General features: G+C 42.6%; 1 protein-coding gene across 9 annotated transcripts in view; it reads right to left on the reverse strand.

Moving 5' to 3' along the window:
- The window catches only part of LOC137418392 (fatty acid CoA ligase Acsl3), a 95,482-nt gene that overhangs the window by 26,758 nt on the left and 43,554 nt on the right, over nucleotides 1–25,170 (reverse strand). For 7 of the 9 annotated variants that reach the window (XM_068104452.2, XM_068104458.2, XM_078784355.1 and 4 more), the window contains 4 exons: nucleotides 21,736–22,296; nucleotides 11,046–11,223; nucleotides 10,676–10,785; nucleotides 479–611 (listed from right to left, as the gene is read on the reverse strand). In XM_068104452.2, coding sequence (XP_067960553.1) covers nucleotides 479–611; nucleotides 10,676–10,785; nucleotides 11,046–11,223; nucleotides 21,736–22,089 — 775 coding nt within the window. In that variant the 5' untranslated portion in view covers nucleotides 22,090–22,296. The remainder of the gene's footprint in view (nucleotides 1–478; nucleotides 612–10,675; nucleotides 10,786–11,045; nucleotides 11,224–21,735; nucleotides 22,297–25,170) is intronic. The other 2 variants (XM_078784378.1, XM_068104459.2) reach the window with 1 other exon arrangement.

Here is a 25,170-nt window from a genome sequence, read left to right on the forward strand (position 1 = left end):
ACACACACACACACACACACACACACACACACCTTTTTCTAGCAAGTCCCTCCTGGTTAAACTCATTGCAGGCTTGCTGCACCCTTCAACCCATTCGTTATTTTTCTCCTGTAAATAAACTGCCTTCGTAAAGACTGTTCAATGCCACTCTTCAAGTTAGTAATACAATCTCATGTTATTCCCATCCCTACCTGTGATCTTTTTACCTCAACCCAACCTAACCAAACCCTCTTACTTCCAGGTTTCTTCTTTTCTTACTTCCTGCGTCCACCTGCTGCACCACTGCCCCACTGTCAGTATATTGCTTTTGCCCTCCAGTATGCTGTCAGTCTGTTGCCCTACTCTTCCATGAGCCAGAATTTTGTGTGCAAATATAAAAATATAAATAAATAAATTAAAATCTGACCTGCAAACAGATATTTTTATGGGGAACGCTGCACACCTACAGCTGCTGGTATGCAAGTTAACATGTCCTCACCCTGTAGACTTTGCTTCCCTTGGCGTTGTACCTCCTCAAGTGTGCAGAGTTTTACAGGGCAGGAAAAAGAGGGTTGCCTCGGCCCATCGACCAACACCACACATTCCAACTTTGGTGTATGCTTCAAAATGGGCTGGGAGAAGAAAAGGTTTTCAATGAACATCAATTGAGACAAGCATAACGAACAATGGCATGGAAGCATACATAACCTCCAAATTGTCTAGCTTGGGTTACATGCCCAACAGAACAGGGCAGGACCATTTTAAACTGTTCTCGTGTTACTTTGCAGGCAAGACATTGCAACAAAGAGGACACCATTTGGAGCGCCAAGCTGGCTTGCACAACCATTAGCATTTTCTTGTGGATGTTAAAGATATATTGGTGTCATTCAATAAGCTTAGACCCTTCTCAATTCCAAAATCCTGTGGGCTACAAACACCAATGACTACATTTATAAATAGCAGCATTGAAACAAGAGAGGAAATGTGGGGAAAGGATGATCTCTCAAGAGTTAATTTGACAAGTGTCAGTTGTCAAAATTACACCGCAAGGTTGGCCTGTTTTGACAGTTTCCTTTGAGCGCATTGCACATGATTCTAGCATCCCAAGTTCAAATCCTACATTTTGTTGAATTTATACAATGTCTACCAACATCCTATTACTTCCTGTAAAACTAGATGGTGTTCAAAGAATACTTACCCTGCGCAGTCAACTTGTTGCGAGCCAACAGTTCTGTTTTTGAACATTTTTTTTTTCTTTGATCCATCCAATATGGCTGCCAGACCACGTGAGCGATGACATCATAAATTTATATTCTCTAATATAATTGCTGCATAGAACACGCTCAATACATTTCAAACTGATCAGACTAAGCGTTGTCCCTGTCGAATTATGAAGTCATAATTATAGCATCAATGACGTCATCATTAACACCTATTCCCCATATTGAGTTCTTTACAATGAGCCATGTTTCAATTTTTTCCATGTAGCGGTGTTACGGATTTGTCACTTCCGTTGTTGTGGTTTTCATCCACTGTAAACATTTTTGATTCCATGTACTATTATTGTTGTCGTTTAAGGGAAATAAGGATTACTATTTTCAAAAGGTAAAAAAGTTAATGTTTTAAATGAAACCGGAACCGGACGACGACGAAGAGGAAGAGGAGAAAAAGAAGGCGGAGTGAGTGAGTCGGACAAGAAGCCGAGCTGCTTCAAGGTCCTGAGCGAACGTTGACGAACGAGGGTCATGTGTGAACTTCGGGTTTCCCGGGAAAGGGATTCCTGCGACAGAGTTGTTATCGCTGTGACTGATAAATCTGAGTGACAGGTTTTGCGGTTGATTCCGGAGATAATAATCAGAGTGCCGTTACGCCACGAGAACGGGCCGTCGGCCATTTTTACCTCGCGCAGGATTTGCGCATCACTCAAGGTTTTTCATTTCGCTTCAACCATTTTCACCGCATTCAGACGTTAATCTGGGGCGCGTGTGTAACGTGGCTTTTGAGTGGGAAATCTGCGGTTCGCCGATTTGGAGCCGTGGAACGTCCATACCCGAAGGTGTGATTTCCCAGTCGCCTTGAGGGCACCTTTGCGCAGCTTTGGCAGCGGGACTGTGACTGTCATCCAAACGGGATTCTGGTCTCGATACGACATCGTACGGACGATCACTGGAGTGGATCGACTGGCTTGAAGCCGGAATCAACTTTGGCTTGAAGCCGGGAAAGAGACATTGGGAATGTTCTTCTTTTCGCTCACTTGGAGCACAGTGAGTTTTATTGTACGAACCTGATGGTACCATATAAAAAAAATAACCACCTTTAGAGGCCATTTTTCCCCGCAAGCGGGGGTTGGCCTTTTTCGGGGACCATGGTTGTTGTTGTTTTTTGGTCCCCTTTTTGAAGCAATGTTTTACGGCCGGATGCCCTTCCTGACGCCAACCCTGTTTGTCGCCTTTTTACGACAAACAGGGAATTACCAGTGAACTGGTACTCAATTTGCCGACCTCGGAAGGATGACAGGCTGAGTCAACCCCCTGGCGTTAATTCAGCGATTGACCGGGATTCGAACCCAGGATCCTAGGATCCTAAGCCCTCACCCTAGCCGCTTGCCCAACACCAGGGCTAACCAGGTACCAGGTACCATCATAGGAAATATATATTGGTTGTACAATTGATTACTATTGTGGTTGTACTGTTATTCTTGTGTGATCTTAATACAATACTTGTTTGTTGGTAACAATTGGTGTGGTTTCACCATTGATCTTTGACATACAGAATAACACATCTTTCTGCCGTGACTCCTCTCGGGGCTCGGAGGTACACCGTGACCGGGGTTTGGGGAGGAGCACGTAACAAGCGGTTTTCGAGATAGAGGTGCAACATTTTTCAGTTTTTCCAAGATGGTGCCTGTACCACGTGACCTATGACGTTATAATTGTCATTAAAAAAATTCTACAGGAGGAGCTGCACATATTCTGAAAATTTCGTGTCCATCGGACTAACAGTTGCAGAGGAATTTTTGTTTTATTCATACTGATCAGATAAAGCGTTGTACTTGTCGAATTATGACGTCATAATTAAGGCACCGATGACATCACCATCAACATATCTTATTTCCCATGGTGAATACTTGACAATGAGCCATGTATCAATTTTTTCCATTGAGCGGTTTGGGAGATATAGAGGTGTAATGTTTTTCCAAGATGGCGTCTGTACCACGTGACCTACGACGTCATAATTATGAATAAAAAAAATATACAGGCGGAGGAGATTCTATGGTAAAATTTCATGTCAATCGGACCAACGGTTGCCGAGAAAATGAATTTTTAAAATGCATACACGTACGGCACTCGGCACGCATACGCACATGAATGCTTAACCCTGTTTTCGCTTCGCGAGCACAGGGTAATAAAACCGATGTCTCCTAATGGGCTTATCCTACATGCGATTCACGTTGAAGCTCCTTCAAGAGCCTTTTAGTTGGGAATTTACCCGGTGCAGGATGACAAGTTTTGGTTTTTTTTGTATACTGAATCGAGGCTCGTGAAAGAGCTGACAACCGCGAGGGAAAGACAGCACAGGGGGACCACGAGGGAAAGACAGCACAGGGGGACCGCGAGGGAAAGACAGTACAGGGGGACCGCGAGGGAAAGACAGCACAGGGGGACCGCGAGGGAAAGACAGCACAGGGGGACCACGAGGGAAAGACAGTACAGGGGGACCACGAGGGAAAGACAGTACAGGGGGACCGTGAGGGAAAGACAGCACAGGGGGACCGCGAGGGAAAGACAGCACAGGGGGACCGCGAGGGAAAGACAGCACAGGGGGACCGCGAGGGAAAGACAGTACAGGGGGACCGTGAGGGAAAGACAGTACAGGGGGACCGCGAGGGAAAGACAGTACAGGGGGACCGCGAGGGAAAGACAGCACAGGGGGACCGCGACGGAAAGACAGTACAGGGGGACCACGAGGGAAAGACAGCACAGGGGGACCACGACGGAAAGACAGTACAGGGGGACCACGAGGGAAAGACAGCACAGGGGGACCACGAGGGAAAGACAGTACAGGGGGACCACGCGGGAAAGACAGCTCAGGGGGCCCACGACGGAAAGACAGTACAGGGGGACCACGAGGGAAAGACAGCACAGGGGGACCACGAGGGAAAGACAGCACAGGGGGACCACGAGGGAAAGACAGCACAGGGGGACCGCGAGGGAAAGACAGTACAGGGGGACCGCGAGGGAAAGACAGTACAGGGGGACCACGCGGGAAAGACAGCTCAGGGGGCCCACGATGGAAAGACAGCACAGGGGGACCACGAGGGTCCGCGAGCACAGGGTAATAAAACCGATGTCTCCTAATGGGCTTATCCTACATGCGATTCACGTTGAAACTCCTTCAAGAGCCTTTTAGTTGGGAATTTACCCGGTGCAGGATGACAAGTTAATCATCTTAATTGCACAATTCGTAAGTCTGCTTCCAATATATCAGCCCCACAATGGAACCTCTATGAGCTATGCTGTTGCATCTAGCTCTTGCTGTCAGTTCGCTGTGATTATAGATGCACCATCAGCCACCTGTCATATTTCAACCAACTAGTACACCCGCTCACTACGGGAGCGGCAAGAAGGGTCATTCCTCTTTGGGGTATATAGATTACAGTCTATCTATGGTCGGGTCTCAAGAACATTGGGTGTGTGTTCATTTACCAAGTTTCTTGTGGAGAGATCGCCAAGTGGTTGAAGCATTTGAGCAAGCACTCCATTCAAAACCATTAAGGAACGGCTGGCTTGGCAAGCGCTAGCTAGGTGCTTGGTAAATGAGCACAACCGGGCTTCCCCCCTTTCAGTTTTGTGTTAAACAGCAGGATCGAGTTTGAAAAGTTTGCTACGAAAAATGCCACGGTAGCTGCAGAAAGGGCCATGTTATTAACCCAACATTTGTGGGGTATATAGAGTACCATAGATTTTCACTCAGTTCTGTAAATAAACCTTACTTCACGGATATTGGGATTCCTCCAAATTTCTTCATTTAGTGTTATAAAGAGCATTAGCGACTGTTTAAAAAGCTAATCATACGTGCTTGTGGTTTATAATATATTTACTTTCTGCAGAAGCCGTTTGTTCTGCTGCAGAAGCTGCAGAAGCAGTTCCGAAATGCAGTTTGGATTTATGCCAGGAAGAGGAACGACAGATGCGCTTTTCATTGTGAGGCAGTTGCAGGAGAAGTACATGGATAAGAGGAAGAAGTTGTTTTTTGGGTTTGTTGATCTGGAGAAAGCATTCGATAGGGTTCCACGCAAAGTATTGACATGGGCATTGAGGAAGTTAGGAGTGGAGGAATGGTTGATCAGAGTAGTGATGGCAATGTACAAAAGAGCACGCACAGCTGTAAGGACGAAGGACGGGAACAGTGGCGAGTTTGAGGTGAAGGTGGGAGTGCATCAGGGGTCGGTACTAAGTCCACTACTATTTGTAGCTGTGATGGAGGTGCTGGCTCAGACCGTAAAGGAGGGTTTACCGTGGGAGTTGTTGTATGCAGATGATCTGGTGTTGATTGCGGAAAGTATGGATGGACTGAAGGAAAAGATGAACAAGTGGAAGGAATGTATGGAGACAAAAGGTCTGAAGGTGAATATCGGAAAGACAAAGGTGATGGCAAGTGGTAAAGCATGTGGTGAGGTGGAAAGAACTGGGAAGTGGCCGTGTGCTGTGTGCAGGAAGGGTGTCGGAGAGAACTCCATTCAATGTACAATGTGTGCTGAGTGGGTTCATCAAAAATGTAGTGGTCTGAGAGGGTCATTAACCAGTGTGGCAGCTACATTCAAATGTAAGGTGTGCACAGAGGGAGCTGCAGATGGAGGAAATGTTGAGTTGGATCTTGGAGACGGCGTGAAGCTGGAAGGTCTGAAAACATTTTGCTACCTCGGAGACATGCTGAATGGAGAAGGTGGATCAGACTCGGCAACGGTTGCTCGAGTGAGATGTGCATGGAAGAAGTTTCGGGAACTGAGTGGCGTGCTGATGAGGAGGAGAGTGTCGCTGAAGCTGAAGGGAAAGGTGTATGCTGCATGTGTGAGAAGTGTTATGATTTATGGGAGCGAGACATGGGTAATGAACGTAGAGCAGCAACAAAGGCTGGAAAGGGTGGAAATGCGAATGGTTCGATGGATGTGCGGAGTATCGTTGAGAGAGAGGAAGACAAATGATGAATTGCGAAAGATGATGGGAATATTGCCTGTGATTGATGCTGTGAAGAGGAACAGGTTGAGATGGTTTGGTCATGTATTGAGGAAGGATGAAAGTGACTGGTTGAGAAGAGTGATGGAAGTTAATGTAGAAGGAAGTAGAAGACGGGGAAGACCGAGAAAGACTTGGCTAAAGATGGTGGAAGAAGAAATGCGGGCAAGGGGGTTAACAAGGAGAGATGCAGAAAATAGGGCAAAATGGAGAAGATTGTCATGGGGACCGCAAGGCTAACCCCCGCTCTAGCAGGGAACATGGCCTTAAAATGCATGTTGTTGCAGAAGCCGTTGCTCCCAAGGAAACGCCATTATAACTATAAGCTATTTGTACACGTTATCACTGCAGAAAAAACGCCTTGGGGAAGTAGGACATTATTAGTATTAATATTGTTTTGTAATAACATTAACAATATGCGATTATCATTAATTTTGTTATGAAAAGCGTCTTTGGAAAAACGGCACTATAAATCTTCATCTTTGGAAAAACGCCACAATAAAGCTAATTTAACATTGATATACACCTCAACACGCAACCCCATTGACGGAAATGGCGGGGAAACCCGCTCGGGGGAGAAAAACCCCTTGGTGGGGGAGGGGGGGGGGTGGGTGGGAATGAATGCGCTACAACCTTCATTGTGTAACCCTTAGTCATCCTGTAAAGTTTGGTTGAGATTTGATAACGACGGAATGTATTGGTCAAAAATTAGACAGACAGACACCAAATGGCACATTTTAGTATGATAAACAGCATTAGTGACTGTTTAAAAAGCTAATCATACGTGTTTGTGTAAGATAACAACAATAAAAAAATGTCTGGCGAAAGATCAGAGGGGCTTCTCAACTGGGGATGAAAAAAAAAAACACAAGACCAAAAGTCTAACAGTGGCGTAGCTGGGCTTGTAAAATATTATAAACCACAAACACATATGATTAGCTTTTTTAAACAGTCGCTAATGCTGCTTATAACATTAAACAAAGAAATTTGGAGGAATCTCGACATCCATGAGATAAGTTTTACTTACAGAACTGAGCAAAGATCTACTGTAATCTATATACCCCACAAGGATGGAGGTGTGCTCATTTACCAAGCAGCTGGCTAGCACTAGAGTCCCTGTATAAAGAGAGTTGCGCCATGCGCTGACCCGAGATTTCTGGTCACGTGATTTCGTGGCGCCATTTTGTGTCTAACTTCACCGTGCGTGAACGTCAGCTTGGTACGGGAATGTTGTTTATTGCCAAACAAAATGACTGGTTGTTCTGCTTTTGGTTGTTCAAACCAATCTGGGAAATATAAGATGTATAGATTTCCAAGTGATAAAGTCAGAAGACAAATTTGGGAAGCGAAAGTCAGACGAAAGAGCTGGAAAGCGATCGACTCCTCGAGACTCTGCCAGGTAGGCCCACGCCGCTTGATGATCGATGTTCAAAAGCAATTCTATCTGCTCGGTTTTTTTTTGGTTGTCTGTCCGTTGAAAACCCTTTTAAAGGGAAGTGATTTGGGTTTGTTTATAATCTTCAAGGAGCTGACCAAAAATGCATTTCCGTGGGAAGAACCCTGCTCAATTTTTTTCGGGTAGTCCTAGCGGACCGCATATTGTCATTGATTGATGAAATGTCCCGGTACAGTGACATTGCCTGGTCTGCGGTTGGGTAGTCTGTGGGCAATGTCACTGTACTTTTTCAGAGGGAATTAATTTTGATTTTATAGGGGTGGGAAACCCATGGTCCGTTTTGTTTTCAGTTGTCTGTCCGTCCATTCAAAACTTATTCCGAGGCAAGTTATTTTTTTGGTTTAAAATCTTTAGCCTAATCGGCAATCATAAAAGCAATTTTAGGGGGGGACCTGCTCAATTTTTTTGCGGGTTGTGCAGCCATCCATACGTCCAAAATTTGACGAGTTATTGTTTGCTTTGTACAGTGCTCATGCGTCTTGTGGCATATTTGCTCAAATATTTCCCACCCCGGGATTTATGGCCAAATTGTAGTGATGGAAGATTTTGCACATTGAACAATCCCTATATATTTAACCTGGTGACAGCTATCGTTCCCAAAACATACAATATTTCTAGGTGATTAATGCAGTAAAACAGGTGTATTTGTGTACCCACATTTAAAACTGGCTCAACTTTCAAAAGCTGTTATCCCTGTTTGGATATGCCCACACTCCTTTCTAAAAGTTATTAAAATTCAGAGAACGACAGCATTGGTTTGTCTTACTTATAATGTTAGCTCTTATATGCAGTGTTGGCTTGTAATATGCATTGCCATACCACTTTTAATATCACCACACAGCTCTTTTTCACGGCAATAGCTGAGTTTTTGACAAAACAAATATCACCTGTATGTAATAATAAGACTAAATATGTGTAGTAAATTTTTTTTTAGCAGGTTTAGAATATATCACCCCATATCGCGAATGTACATGTATATCTAATCCGACACACTTAGACACAAAATGGCGTCCAAATTTGAGTTGACACAACTCTCTATATACAGGGACTCTAGCTAGCACTTGCCAAGTCAGCCATTCTTTAAGGGTTTTCAATTGAGAGCTTGCTTGAATGCTTAAACCACTTGGCGATCTTTCCACAAGAAACTTGGTAAATTCACACACACCTAATGTTCTTGAGACTTGATCATAGAGAGACTGTAATCTATATACCCCAAAGAGGAATGACCTTTCCTGCAGCTCTCAAAGTGAGCGGGTGTTTACGCCGTAATGACATCATAGACGTAATGACGTAGCATGACGGTCGGACACAAAACTGCCTCTACTTTAATATATATCTATATAAATATATATATATATATAAGATATATATTTAACCTCCAGTAACGTTGCAGTCACTACAAAGGGATTAGTGTTACGATTAGATTTACTATAACAATAACGTTACGTTACATAAAAGCCGAAAACTATATTATTTTTTAAAAACCGAGGTGAATTCCTTACTTCCACGGTTACACCGCTTCAATGCATCAAGTTTCCATTCACGACATTGGGATTAAAGTGTTATGGTTATATTTGCTATAATATTTATTATTACTATTACGAAAACGATACGAATGAAACGATACCCCTGTATTAAGAAACCTGGGCTTAATTTGTCCGAAGTGGAAGACGAGTCATAATGCCTAAGGCCCATATGTACTGTATTATTGGAAGAGACGTAACGCCGATGCTTTTGATATTTGATGGTCATTTTAACAATGTTTGTTTGTGTTTCACACTGAATGAAAAACGTAAAGGTAGAGCATGGCGATTGTGATATACGACAGGTTTGCCGATATGTTTGGCATGAACGGCATATAAATCAAAATGGCAGGGCGTGGAGAGTCAGCCGCAACACCGCCGTAATGACATCAGAAGTAATCACATCATCCTGTCATGTGACCAGATTCTCAGGTCTGATTGGTATACGTTTGAGGGGACATACATACATACATACATACATACATACATACAGACAAACACTGTTCGAGGCGGCTCTGCCCGATGGGCTACGCCATAAAAATTCTCGTAATTTGAGCAACTTATGCTCCCCTTCAGTTTATTTGGAATGGGTAGTGCCATCTTTTGTATTGCAAAGCTCCCCCGCATAAAGCTTGTGGATCCTGTTGAACAATTCAGGTGACTATCTCTCAAAGAACAAAGTAACTCACTCCCAACATCCTGCTGCTCACAGTGACTATAAATGCATCAAATTGTCCATCACTGTGCTCAGTATTTGATCACGATTAAAAAGACAGTTCATAGAGCACCTTCACCCCACGCGGTCTTGAGAAACAAGAACATGGGCACAGTCTATGAGCGGCAAATGACATAAAATGCCGTAATATTCTGTCCAGGTATTGCTAAACGGAAGGGTTTTGAAAGTGCAAAAAAGGCGATTTGTGTTCTAGAGTGTTCAAGTATACAATTTTATTAAAATAAAATAAAGGATTTTAAAGGTTATATAATTTGCTTTAGAAAGTTTAAATCCGTTGATGCATAGTCTTTTGCACGAGGTTATTCATCATGTTACATTAGATGTTCATGCCTGTTGTTTGTCCTTTATGACGTCCTTAAAAATAGTAAGTTTCCTGTTTGGAATCATTTTCAATTTTGTTTGACTGCCAGACAGACAAATTTTTAAAATCTCGCTCCCCTCTGCACATGCACAATCAAGACAAATTCAGAGACAAAGTATCGCTCAACTACAGGTTCGTTTTCCAATTCGTATTCGAAATATAACATGGCCTACCAACGTCCTATTAATCTCATTCTTCCCTCCAAGAATAATATTATTAATGTCTTCCCTTCACAAATTAAGTTATTCCTCGATTATCGACTGACCTTCGTAAACAGAGACAGAGATAAAATTAAGCAATTTCTTAACTTCGTGTGTACGGGGTAAATACATTTTAATTCTACATTATTCCCCTTGTTTGCTGTCCTGGAGCCTCAATACTCACAAGCAGTTTATGTTTGAGAAGATCGGTACTTGTAACCACATGGGATACACCGGATTCATTCAGGCCGTACGCGATGGCGTCCTCACCCAGTGTAGCATACAATGTGACCGCTGCAAGAGGGATGTCAAAAAGCATTTCAACCTAACTACTTCAGAGCTTTAAAATACAAGCCACAAGCCTAAGTATGATACCTTCATCACCTCGTAGTTGAATGCAGAGCATAAAGTTACAAAAACTGCCGGTGAAAATAAGGGGGGAAAGAGGAGCGAGAGACAAGATGAATGACGATGACTAAAATGGAGGGGATTGGAGGATGGAGTAATTTTTTCAAGTTAGAAGGCCGAAAGAAAAAACAGTCAATGAGTGGTACCAGGAAAGTTTCCTTTGAAGCAGCCGATGACAGAGATGACCCATTCTGGCCGTGTTTCACAAAAGATGGCAATGTTGCCCTGGGCACCCAGGCCAACTTCTGTCAGCCCTTTAGCGAACATTGCTGCCTGCTGGTCCACCTCTTCATAGCTCAGCCAGTGGTACTCACCAAACAAAGCCTAAGGAAAGGCAGTCTGCTATTACAAATAATATTAAAAATATAAACAAACAAGTACAGATACATTCAAAGTACACCACCCCTATGCCAAATAAGTAAATAAATAAACATCCTCCAGCACGCAGCATTGCCGGGGCGCCTTCGCTGCCCAGCGATGCTGCTGTGCAGCACATAGTGACAATATTGGGAGGGAGAGGCGTACAATAATTGATTGATTAATTGTGTAATTAAAATAAATAAATAATGATTGTAAAATAATTAATTTCTTAATCATTTGGCTAATAGCATACCTTAACCACCAGTGTTTCATTTAAAGCTACAACCTTTTGAAAATTAAATGATTAATTTTTTTTTTAAATCAAATATTTCATCGATTAATCAATGAATAATTAATCGATTAATTGGTTAATCAATAAATCAAAAATATCCCTTATAGCCACATCACTTGGTCACTGTAGTGTCCAAATATCAGCTTCCGCTCAAAAGGTGCTTAGGATATTGCCCAGATGAGAAAGAAAATAAATAAGTACTGTCCTGTACACAGCCGGTTAACACCAAGCCCCGTGAACGGATGGGCTGAAACGAGCTTTATCTCCGAGGCGTTCCAAATCAAGGCGGTAAAAGCTCGCGCGTGCGGCTGAGGAGAATCACAACGACCGTAAGGCTTTTATAAAACCAAATGGGTTTATTCCCGAACAAACAAGAAAAAATAAAAATCAATAATCACTATATACAATGAGGTAGAATAATGAGATAAAATAATGAGGTAAAATGAATCCTATTAAAACTAAGGCACCTCACCCTCACTCTCAGTCTCAGTCACAGACAGGAAAAAGGGACACAAAACCAGGAGACTTAGCTCTGGTGTGGCACAGGGGAGCAGGAAGATGGGGCACAGAGCTGGTGTTGAGATGGGCAGGGCGATGGGCAAGGTGAGGTGACAGCTGGAGGACAAAGACTGAGGAGACCAGCAGAATGATGATCAGGCAGCAGGCAGACAAACAGACACAGGGCCAAGGCACGCAGGCAGGACGACCTCCTTAATCCTTAAATCTCTCCTTCTCAGCCTCTGAGAGCTCCTCTCCACTCCTTTAGATCTCCTCACAGATGGCACAACCCTCTCAGAACAACGGCCATCCAGTAAGGAGATGGCGTCTCCTAAAAAAAAACACCCATCCGGTTTGGAGGACCTGTTCAAGTCATGCCAAAGACTTTTTAAATGGTACTTGCTGCTTCCTTGCTTGAAAAGGATAGAGCACAGACAATCCCCATTGGATGGCATCCATGGGGAGGAGGAAATTCCTCGAGGAAATATCCCACTGAGTACGGTGAGAAAAGCTGCACCATTGTCACAACGTCGCTGGTACCCAGGAAAGTGACGGTAGTGATGGCACTTCCCCCAAGATCAGTGGCTGTGTTAAGTGTTTGTCTCGTCAGTATGTCGGTGTGTGTGTGTGTGTGTGTGTGTGTGTGTGTGTGTGTGTCAGCTCTATTACGAACTTTAGTCCAAGTATTTTATTTTTTTTAAGAAAAAAAAAGCGAAGTGACAGGTGGTATTTCTTCATACTAAATATTCATAATTTTTAAATAGCCATATACGGTTCATATAGTCAAGGTGTCAGCAGCGATTTTTTTTTTTTTCATTTAAAATATTCAGCAATTTGGAGGCAAAAGAAGGCAAAAAAAAAAATCTAATTGGCACATCTGGTATATCTGCAGCTTGCCCTGCTGTATAGTTTAGTTACAGCCCCACCGCCATTCCCCTCCTCACATACATGGGACAACTTGCGTGACCTCCTCAATGGTGTGCTTGGATGACTGCAACACACTTAGCAGATTTGCCTGCTTCTTTCTCTCAAGCCCTGCCAACAACAATACGACTAAAAAAAAAAAAAAAATAACCACATTTAGAGGCCATTTTTCCCCGCAAAGCGGGAGTTGGCCTTTTTCGGGAACCGTGGTTGTTGTTGTTTTTTTGGTCCCCTTTTTGAAGCAATGTTTTACGGCCGGATGCCCTTCCTGACGCCAACCCTTTTTGCCGCCTTTAACGACAAACAGGGAATTACCAGTGAACTGGTACTCAATTAGCCGACCTCGGAAGGATGACAGGCTGAGTCAACCCCCCTGGCGTTAATTCAGCGATCGACCGGGATTCGAACCCAGGATCCTAGGATCCTAAGCCAGCACCCTAGCCGCTAGCCCAACACCAGGGCATACGACCAGGGCATACGCCCAACTAACAACAATACGACTGCAAGTCTCAAATATTTGGTCACCTCACTCCCTTGCTAAAAACACTTCACTGGCAGCCATTACACCAATGGATCAATTTTTAAAATGTTTGCAGATGCAACTTGAAAAACAAAACAAGTTGGTTCCGAATTACAACTTGTCCACCTGCAAGAAAGCTAAAAACCAACACCGGGAATCTCCCTGTCAATCCCCGGAAGAGGAAGAATTGGGGTTTTTTGACGGTCGAGCATTCTTCCAATTTGCTTCTCGAGTGTGGAACTTGCTCCCTCTTAATTTGCAGAGCCTCAACTATCATGGTTTTGAAATCCCCCAAATACTATTTTCATATCATCGATTGATCTCAATTCTTACTTCTTTCCTCTTCCTTCTTTGTAAAGCACTGAGATCTTGCTTCCAAATGACAAACGGTAACAAATCGATTGATTGACGTTTGTAAATATTCTTCCGTTCGCATGTCCTTTCAGAAAAACAATTCTTCCATTTCCTTTCGTCTTGTCCCCGTTTTTCTGCTTTTATTCTTCACAACAAGAATCCAATTTATTAAAACAATGGCAGAGCCACCAAAATATTTGCCTCTGACTGTATAAAGAAGAAATATTTTCAAGCTGTCCTTGACAATCTCAATGAGAGATTTTAAAATAATTAAATATTTGTGTGGTAGAAAGATAACGGCAGACGATATTAATGCTGCATGTTCAGTTGCTGCATGTTCATGTTCATGTTCAGTTCAGTTCATTAATGCTGCATTAATGCTGCATGCTAATGAATGTTCATTAATGCTGCATGTTCAGTTGATGCATGTTGCTGCATGTTCAGTTGCTGCATGTTCATGTTCAGTTCAGTTCAGTTCATTAATGCTGCATGTTAATGAATGTTCATTAATGCTGCATGTTCAGTTGCTGCATGTTCATGTTCAGTTCAGTTCATTAATGCTGCATGTTAATGAATGTTCATTAATGCTGCATGTTCAGTTGATGCATGTTGCTGCATGTTCAGTTGCTGCATGTTCATGTTCAGTTCAGTTCAGTTCATTAATGCTGCATTAATGCTGCATGTTAATGAATGTTCATTAATGCTGCATGTTCAGTTGCTGCATGTTCATGTTCAGTTCAGTTCATTAATGCTGCATGTTAATGAATGTTCATTAATGCTGCATGTTCAGTTGATGCATGTTGCTGCATGTTCAGTTGCTGCATGTTCATGTTCAGTTCAGTTCATCAATGCTCCATGTGTTGGCTTAGCGGTTAGGGTGCCGGCTTGGGATCCTAGGATCCTGGGTTCGAATCCCGGTCGATCGCTGAATTAACGCCAGTGGGGTTGACTCAGCCTGTCATCCTTCCGAGGTCGGCAAATTGAGTACCAGCTTGCTGGGATGAATGATCCCGGTGTGTACCCCGGTTTAGAATAGGTACACCGTATCCCTGCGCATCGTAAGAGCGTGACCAAGGGTTGGTGTCAGGAAGGGCATCCGGCCATAAAAACATTGCCTCAAACAGGGAACCATGATTGTCATGGGGCCCGCAAGGCTAACCCCCGCTCTAGCAGGGAAAATGGCCTTAAAACGATCATTCATATTCATTCATGTTCAAGCTAGAAAACAAATCTTTCATCTCAGGTAATGCAAAAAAAATAAAAAATTTACACATAAAAATTAAGATGAGACCGTTTTGAGTTGTGTCAGAAAAATTCAAAAAATATTTTTACTGTAAGAAGCATACTTTTAAAGATCTGCAATGCATTTTCGGGTGTTGTCATGTTTTTTGACTGTTTAGTCCTTGTGCAGTGCCTAAATTGCTCTCATTTATGACTTGTACAGTTAGTGTCGATCATGCTTTTGGCGTTTCAATTTCGAAATGCCTCCAAAGAAAGAGAAGCAACATGCTGGTGAGGATATTAAAAATCGAATTGCTTGTCTTCGTCAAGCGGGCAAGACATATGCTGAAATCCACAAGCTCCTGAAGAAGTGGAAAGTCCCTATTTCTCTGCCTACCATAAAGAGAATTGGTCTGCAATTACAGAAAACTGGTTTTACTGTAAGGAAGAAGGGATCTGGCAGGCCAAGAACCACTACAAGTAAAGATGACAGGCAAATGAAATTCTTAATTCTCCAGGAAAGAAAGCAAAGCCGACGGAAACTGTCAGAGTTTCCCCCTCCCCCCCCTACCCCCTTTCCATGCTTCTCCCCCCCCCCAATCCCTCTCCTTCTCACAGATCTCCCGATGTCCCTGCTCTCAAATGTTGTTTGTGCTTCCCCTTTTCTCTCCATCTTGTCTACCGCTACCATTATATGTTTTGTGTGCCTGTTTGATTTTTTGTGTGATAAATGTTAGCTCTTTCACGAGCCTCGATCCTGTATACCAAAAAAAAAGAAAAAAAAAGAGGAATTAAGAACTGCTGAAAACAAGACCGTTTCCAGAAGGACCATCACAAGAAGGTTGACTGATGCTAGTTTTGCCTCAAGAAGACGTGCTAAGAAGCCTCTATTATCTAAGAAAAACATTGAGGACAAATTGCACGTTTTGGCCAAATATGAGGACTGTGATTTAGACCGATTTCAGAAAGTTCTGTGGAGTGATGGATCAAGATTTCAGCTTTGCTGTGATGACCCAGAACGTTGCCTTCGCATATCTGGTGAGAGATTCAACCCTGAGTGCATTTCAACAACTGTGAAACATTGAGGTGGAATCTTGGTCTGGGGTGCATTTTCATCTGCTGGTGTTGGTGAGCTGATAAGGTGTGAACAGTCAATTACTGCCAAGGAACACCAGAAAATATTAGAGCAAGGATTACTTCCCAGTCTCCAAAAGTTATTTCCTGGGAGAGAAAAGCAAAGAAGTTATTTTTCAACAAGATAATGCCCCTGCCCATACTGCAAAAGACCCCAAAAAGCGGTTGGAGAAAAAAGTCCCTGTAACTTGTGTTCTGGACTGGTCAGTCCCGATTTGAACCACATAGAATCTTCTGGCCTATATTCAGCACAAACGTATTATTGGAAGGAAATTTGCAAATGCTGATTAACATTGGAAAACTGTCAAACATGAATGGTACAATATTGATATTTCTTGGTGCAAGAGGATTTGTGAAAATTTAACCAAAAGACTGGACTATTTAAAGAAAGGGAAAGGACAAGTATTTCAATACCGATTTGTACAGGTATTTTTTCGACATGTTCTGGTGTTTTGGTGATAACATGATGTATGGCAAAATAGTTATGACAAACAAAAGTTTAAAAAATTGACTTGGCTCATGTTTTTTGCCCCAGAAGAAAACAGCGTTTCCAATTTATCAGCAGAAAAATAATCGCCAGTTGGGTTGGGAAGTCTTTTTGGGGCGAGGTGAATGCTACATTCAGGAAGAATGTGATGAAACAAGTCGATTGTTAAGCATCTTTTGGCAATTTCAAATGCATATTTGTTCACCTGTAACATATCGCAGGTCTACAAGAGCTTCACGTTGCCATTTTTCTTGGGTTCATGTTGGGGGTCGATTTGAAATGTGCACCCATTGGTTGGACTTAACTCCACCCACCATAGCACCGAGACAAAATTATATGGCCGCCATCTTGGTTTCCTGGTGAGCCTAACACATTAGGCCTGTAGGTGTCTGCTGATTATACAATGCTCAGGTTTTTTGCATCAGATATCCATTGGCTTTGTTTGGGTCGAGTGCTATTGACGATAAGGGACTCTGAAAAATCTAATCAATCTATAATAATAAAAGGCAGTGTCCTTCCGTCCATCCGTCTGTCTGTCTGTCTCCTCCACAACTCCAAAACCATGAAACCTAGCGGCCCCAAACTTTGCATGCGTACACCTGGACCTGCAAAAGATTGCAATGGTGACAAGCGTTACGCCTAGGTCCCCCGACAGGGAAGTGATGTGAGTTGACAAAGTGGAAGACGCAGCAAACATGCTATGATATGATATTTCGCTCACAAGGTTCAGACATACATGGAGGCGGCCTTCTTGGACTTTGACGTGGGTTGCACCCACACAACAAATTCGAATGCGGTCCTTCGCTTACGCACGCACGCACGGACGGACGGACACACGGACTGAGGGGAAAACCATAGTCCCCCTTTCGCTCCGCGGTGCGACAAAAACTGGGTGTTTGGGTGTGTTATAACACCCTTTTTGAAGATGATTAACGAGGTGCTCACAAGAAGAAAAAAAAAACGAAAAAGCCTTACCAATATGGCGGCCTGCCATCTTGTTCAGCCCACTTAGTCAGGGCCCTTAGGGATATTTTGGTTCAAATTCTTCCAAAAGCATCAAATTTGGCACAGATGTTGCCCATGCCATACTCTTTCGATTTTTGACGGGCGCCAAGGGCGGTATGATCCGGGGACCAAACCGGTCCATCCCGCCATGTCACCTATGACGTCATAATTAGGATATGCATCCAATCACATGGCGTACTATAAGTGGTCAAAGTTCAAAATGAATCGATCGAAAAATGAAGGCAGGGATCCATTTTTAAGGTTTTCATAAAATCCAATATGGCCGTCAGGTCACATGACCTATGACGTCATATTTATGACATGTATACAATCATGTATACATGAACCCGGATCATGATCGCACAAAAATTAAGCACAAGGATATGGCATACAGTTCATAAAACATCAAAATCCATACCTTTGTAATTAGACTGATGAACTGCATATGCCTGAAAATTAGGAAATAGACATGTAAATATTTCCTCTAATTGTCAAAAATAAGGTCAGAGTTCGATTACCCAACCCAGAAACATAAAATGGTGAACCTCGCGTAAATCTTGACAGAAAACTCAAAAACCGACATGTTTGACTCAAAAATGACCTTTAAGATGACCTTGAGGGTTGACCTTGACCTTGAATCATCAAAATATCATAATTGGATTCCTCGACCTCGAAAACCACTAAAAAGTGGCATCATACATGATTCCAACCCTTTTGGTTATTTCACTGATTTTCCTCTAATCCGGGTGGCGGCCATTTAGTATTTCGCCAATATGGGGCCCCCGGGGGGGGGGGGGGGGCCTTGGCGCCCGTCAAAAATCGAAAGTATGGCATGGGCAACATCTGGGCCAAATTTGGTGCTTTTGGAAGAATTTGAACCAAACGGCCCCAAAATATCCCTAAGGGCCCTGACTAACTGCCACTCGCTGGGTTCTTAAGATGCCATTTTGTTTCGGCTTATTCAAACGTGCCGTGCCTTGGAAACACGATTGATTAATTATAATTACATAATTTAAGCACAATCAAAATCGGGATTTGGATATGAGTATTGGATCCTGTAGAATGAATGAATGAATGAATGAATGAATAATATGAATGATCGTTTTAAGGCCATTTTCCCCGCAAGAGCGGGGGTTAGCCTTGCGGGCCCCATGACAATCATGGTTCCCTGTTTGAGGCAATGTTTTTATGGCCGGTTGCCCTTCCTGACGCCAACCCTTGGTCACGCTCTTACGATGCGCAGGGATATGGTGTACCTATTCTAAACCGGGGTACACACCCGGGTGTAGACTAATCCTGTAGACTAAATAAATATCCAAATCTGGAGTGAAATCTGACAAAATTTACCATATCTAGCGATTTTTACGACAGTGTACATATTCATTTATTTAAGCGAGGCTGTCATTCTCCTTCTGGGGTTAGTTTTTATTTATTCCACATAATAATTTTTAACTTAACTAATACTTCCATGGGATAGGGTGTCACTCCACTGTAACTGCAATCTGTTTTTGAAATTCCTCGGCCATTTCAACCAGAAGCAATCAGCTGGCTATCACTTGCCAAGCCAACCGTTCCTTATCACCAATTAGTTTGAGTGCTTGCTGGAGTGCTTAAGCCGCTTGGTGAGGGCACCACAAATGAAGTCAGAAATACCTGTGTACTTAATTAATTAGTCACAAGACCAGGGAAGTACAGGTGTGTTACAACACCCTTTTTGAATAAGAGTAAGCACCACTTGGTGAACGCTATTCAGGCTGCTTTTGCAAGCCATGGCGTTTTACAGTAGACAGAGCTCCCTTTTTTTGTTTTTACGGACCCTTTTTTTTTTTTTAGACTAACATTTTTGTGCGATATACCAATCCTCCCATCCCACCCCCTCCCTCCCTCCTCTCTCTTCTCAATCTTCTCTCTCCTCCCCCGCCTCCCCCCCACTCCCCCCCCCCCCCTTCACCCTCTTCATATTCCCGTCAGGAATCGACTTATTGTTACCCGGCAATGCCAGGTACTTTTGCTAGTGGTGTAAAACAGCAAGGTTGAATGAAGCCCATCAGAACACATGGTAATAAAGCGTTACATTAATGAATCAAGTGTTACGTCATGCAAATTAATAAAATCATTGGCTTTGTTTGGATCAAGTGTTAATCACAATGAGGAGCCCCTAAAAATCTAATCATATGTCGAATAAGAGTAAGATTTAATCAAGCCCGTCAGAATGCAGAGTAATCTAGCATTACGTTATGCAAAAAAAATAAAAATAATAGTTACACGTAATTTTTGAACTGCCCTATATTGGGGTTTAGCAACCCATGACTGTGCCGAATCAGCCCGTTCTGACATAACCGTGGCGGAGGCTGACATGGATGAGAGGTGTGGAGTTCATCTTTCAATCGTGCATTAAATGCGTTTCCCAATCGGCCCATTACCAGATTTTGTTGCAGGTTGTGACCACAGAGCGGTCATTCTTGTTATTTCACTATAGGAATATTTTTTAACAACAGAGGGCAAAGCTTCAGTAGAAAGTGTGGCGAGGGGTAAACAGGACCAAATTGCACAGCTCTATCATGTCGCACAAGAGATAGATGTAAAAGGTAAAATAGGGTCTCATGTAGATGTGTTAAAGCTCACAAGTACAAGATTATAAGATTGTAGTGGGTGGTGTTAGTATTGTACATCTGATGTCCAATATGTGGAGGCGTAGAGAAACAAACACTATGGTGGTTGTAAACCTAATGAGATTGGAAACAAAAAGTCATTCACTGTTGACCCTAGAAACCAGGTACACAAAGGTCATTAATGAACATAGCTGGAGGCCTTTTATGCTTCCTTTTACTGACTAAACCTATGTCACAAGCTCCTCTTTATTGCTCCACCATCCATCTCATAAAAATCTACCTCAACAAGTAATGCACTGGTAATTGGAAAATCCCTCACATAGTGTTTTTTTTATTTGTTGTGAAATTTGTTATTTTACCTTGGTTTAAAAAATAAATAAATTCAAAGTGAAAGTATAAATCTAAACACCAGTTATCATGCTCCCACCCCTGCCCTCCTAAAATAAAAATTAAAAACATCTGCTGTCCACTCCACTTCCTTCAGGTTAACCGTCAGGTCAACACCAGGCCACCTCTCAACCCTTACAACTGTGTGGTGCCTTCTCGGTCAAATCTGAAAATTAATTTTTCCACAAAAAATATACTTAATTATCAACCTGAGTGAACTCGCAGCAAAACACGGGTGGTGGGGGTGGTGTAGGCACAAAAACTTGCAAAATAATTCGTGTTGCAACAGATAACTTCAATAAAAGAGCACAATTGGAACTGCAAACATACATTTTGACCAAATACAAATCAGATAAAACGAGAACAGCACTCGTTAGGAGAGCGCATACTTCTATCAGGCTCAACAGTTTATGTTTTGTATTCCACCGATAAAGCCCCTGTCACACCTTGACGATTTAGCCAGCGTATGCCGACGTATCAAAATTGAGTGCTGGTGTGAGTCATACGCTGGCATACGTCGACAAATTTTGTGCATGCACGAAATTTGTCGACGAGCTCGGCGTACTACGACGTATGCCAGCGTGCTTCAGCGTGCTCTAACGTCGCCAAATTTTTCATACGTCGGCATACGCTGGCTAAAATGTCAAGGTGTGACAGCGGCTTGAGCCGGATCTGTATCTAGACCAAAACCAAAATGTAATCGGCTTGTTCTTGTTGCCTAACCAATTCGTCCACCAAGTTTTGTCACAACTCGACCACAACATTTTCAAATATCATGTTACGTTTCATTTTTGGCCCCATCTCTCAATGGTGAAGAATCACTTAAGGAATGCAAAAAAGATTCTCGCTTCCGGATATTCCCCAAAACCTAATCAATTTGTCGTTGTCACACACCCATCTTGTCCACCAAGTTTCGTCCAAATTTGTCCATAACTTTTTGAGGTATCCTGCTCATAGACAGACGTGAAAACGTAACCTCCATCCACCTGCAATGGCAGAGATAATTAGCATCACAAAAGATAGGTACATCCGCTGCTAGTACCTTGCGGAAAACCTTGCCATTGGGCTGTAGCTCCTCCTCCTCTTTCAGAAGTTCACGATGTCCAAGGCAAGGTCGTGCTGCAAATCTACCAGCAGCCTGTGCAAAAAGTGCATCAAGAGTATTTATACCTGGTGCCAATGTGGTAACCAGACCTTCAGCATGTTCTGCACAACGATAGGGGCCAGAACGTCCACCACCAGGTGCGATGACGGCCTTTGCGCGACGTGAGAGTGCTCGCCGTTTTCGTGCTGAACCAAAAATGTATGCCGGCAAGTATGTAAAGGCAGAGTACAACCACATGGCTGCTTGGGCAGGAAGCAGCAACCAGGATGGCACGTTGACTTGCAGATCCATGCTGGACTGCAGTGAAGCAACGCCTCCCCTTCGATGGCAATATTGATATGGGAGCTTCCAATCGATCACCAAGTCGAACAGATATCAGTTTCCAGCTACTTGTTGAGAAAAGGGTGCAGATTTAATGAGTCTGGTGTTGCTCATCGATGAAGAAAGCGAATAGACATCAAGCCGATTGTTGAAAATTGTGTGAATCCGATGAGGAAGCTGTTGGACAGGGAGGGGAGAAAAAAAGGATTACAATTAGAAGGTTGCAGGTTTAACCAAGCTGGGGAAGAAATGTGGGTACAGATTCTGTTCAAATACAAACAATTAGAGTGTGTTGCCCCCCAAAAAATTAGACCCCCAAAAAGTAGCAAGTTCCACAAGTGAGTCCAGCCTCAAAAGGAGGGGCATGTACATGTCCCACTCAATGCAGCGTCACCGTTATGATCACTTCAACCCAGAATTGTTTTGACTAGAGTCCCTGTATAAAGAGAGTTGCGCCATGCGCTGACCCGAGATTTCTGGTCACGTGATTTCGTGGCGCCATTTTGTGTCTAACTTCACCGTGCGTGAACGTCAGCTTGGTACGGGAATGTTGTTTATTGCCAAACAAAATGACTGGTTGTTCTGCTTTTGGTTGTTCAAACCAATCTGGGAAATATAAGATGTATAGATTTCCAAGTGATAAAGTCAGAAGACAAATTTGGGAAGCGAAAGTCAGACGAAAGAGCTGGAAAGCGATCGACTCCTCGAGACTCTGCCAGGTAGGCCCACGCCGCTTGATGATCGATGTTCAAAAGCAATTCTATCTGCTCGGTTTTTTTTTGGTTGTCTGTCCGTTGAAAACCCTTTTAAAGGGAAGTGATTTGTGTTTGTTTATAATCTTCAAGGAGCTGACCAAAAATGCATTTCCGTGGGAAGAACCCTGCTCAATTTTTTTCGGGTAGTCCTAGCGGACCGCATATTGTCATTGATTGATGAAATGTCCCGGTACAGTGACATTGCCTGGTCTGCGGTTGGGTAGTCTGCGGGCAATGTCACTGTACTTTTTCAGAGGGAATTAATTTTGATTTTATAGGGGTGGGAAATCCATGGTCCGTTTTGTTTTCAGTTGTCTGTCCGTCCATTCAAAACTTATTCCGAGGCAAGTTATTTTTTTGGTTTAAAATCTTTAGCCTAATCGGCAATCATAAAAGCAATTTTAGGGGGGGACCTGCTCAATTTTTTTGCGGGTAGTGCAGCCATCCATACGTCCAAAATTTGACGAGTTATTGTTTGCTTTGTACAGTGCTCATGCGTCTTGAGGGGGATGCTCACTTGTGAGGAGTGAACGGAGTAGTGATGAGTCTCACTTGTGAGGAGTGAACGGAGTAGTGATGAGTTTCACTTGTGAGGAGTGAACGTAGTGGGATGAAGTGTTGGTCTGGTCAGAGTGTTGTATTACGGGCAGAGTTTTCTTACGGTCTGAATGTAAGAATCATGTTCTGTACTGAATGTATGAACCAAGTTTTGTACTGAATGTTTATTGTGTTGGCCTCATCGTGTTCCTGGTGAAATTAAACAAGTTATGGTGAATACGACGTCTTATCTGTGCTTTTCCATATCTGTTCGACTCGACGAACCGTGAACACTGCAGGTATTTTTTAAAGTTTTTTCTCCTTTTAATTACGGCTTGGCGCAGTCGAAAATTAAGTGTTAATTAAGTCGCCAGCTATGAAACATATTAATCAATCAGGCAATATCCATCAGAGTTCTGGGCAAGTGTGTAGTAATAAATGAACGTTTCAATCTTACAAGATGCCGATGACGTTTTCCTTATGTCAGAGACAGAAGCTGACTTGCAGCTTGTTAAATCATTACAATGGAAATTGAATATAAATGTCGATAAAACTAAAGTTGTACACTATAGAAATATGGCAATACCACGTACAGAATTTGTTTTAAGTGTGTTAGACTATATGTCGGCTGGAAGTCCTACACCGGAATTGCTCTCGGCACCCTTTAAAAAATATTGGATATGCCCACACTCCTTTCTAAAAGTTATTAAAATTCAGAGAACGACAGCATTGGTTTGTCTTACTTATAATGTTAGCTCTTATATGCAGTGTTGGCTTGTAATATGCATTGCCATACCACTTTTAATATCACCACACAGCTCTTTTTCATGGCAATAGCTGAGTTTTTGACAAAACAAATATCACCTGTATGTAATAATAAGACTAAATATGTGTAGTAAATTTTTTTTTAGCAGGTTTAGAATATATCACCCCATATCGCGAATGTACATGTATATCTAATCCGACACACTTAGACACAAAATGGCGTCCAAATTTGAGTTGACACAACTCTCTATATACAGGGACTCTAGTTTTGACAAGCCAGATTACACGGATTATCTGACTTTTGAAACAAGGTACGAAAAAAAATAATTGAGGATTTGGTAACTTTGATCGGTTCTGATGTACTTTGGGAAGAAAAATATATGAAATGGGTTATAAAGAAACTGAGATTTTCAAGCACTGGTGTGTGCATGGCAGGTATTCGATAACATTATGATGAAAACGGAACATAGGATAAGATGGCAACGCGAAAGATTAGTTTTTAATACCACAATGAAAAACTAATTTGCTCCTCAAAAGAGAAGTTTTACCAGTTGGATTATTTGGCATCCACCTATTGCAGTTCATCATTTTACAACATCGTCAAACATTAGTGGCCTCTCCTGTCCTTGAGAGTTAAATGTGGCACAGTAGATCTTTGGATGTTGTTTTTTGGTTTGTTTTTCTTACTAGGCTAAAGCAGACCAGATTCATTCTTTCTTTAGTTTCCTCCTCTTCACCTTCCCCATTATTTACCCATAAAGCTTTGTAAATGTTAATGGTGTCCACCTTTGCGTCATAGCCCTTTTCATCTCCGTGGTGTTGATCTCCAATCATTCGTATTGCACGTGGTTGCTTTCTTTCCCACCTCCAGCTTATTTTTCTGTTTGACTCTGCAATTTCTTTACCTCTATCAATTATTTTTTTCAACTGTCTTCACTACAACCCCACCACACAATCTCCACCTTGCATTCATTCTCCCGCTCTGCTGAATAAA

The sequence above is a fragment of the Myxine glutinosa genome, chromosome 1 (assembly GCF_964187855.1).
Source record: "Myxine glutinosa chromosome 1, kmMyxGlut1.1, whole genome shotgun sequence".
NCBI lineage: Eukaryota > Metazoa > Chordata > Myxini > Myxiniformes > Myxinidae > Myxine > Myxine glutinosa.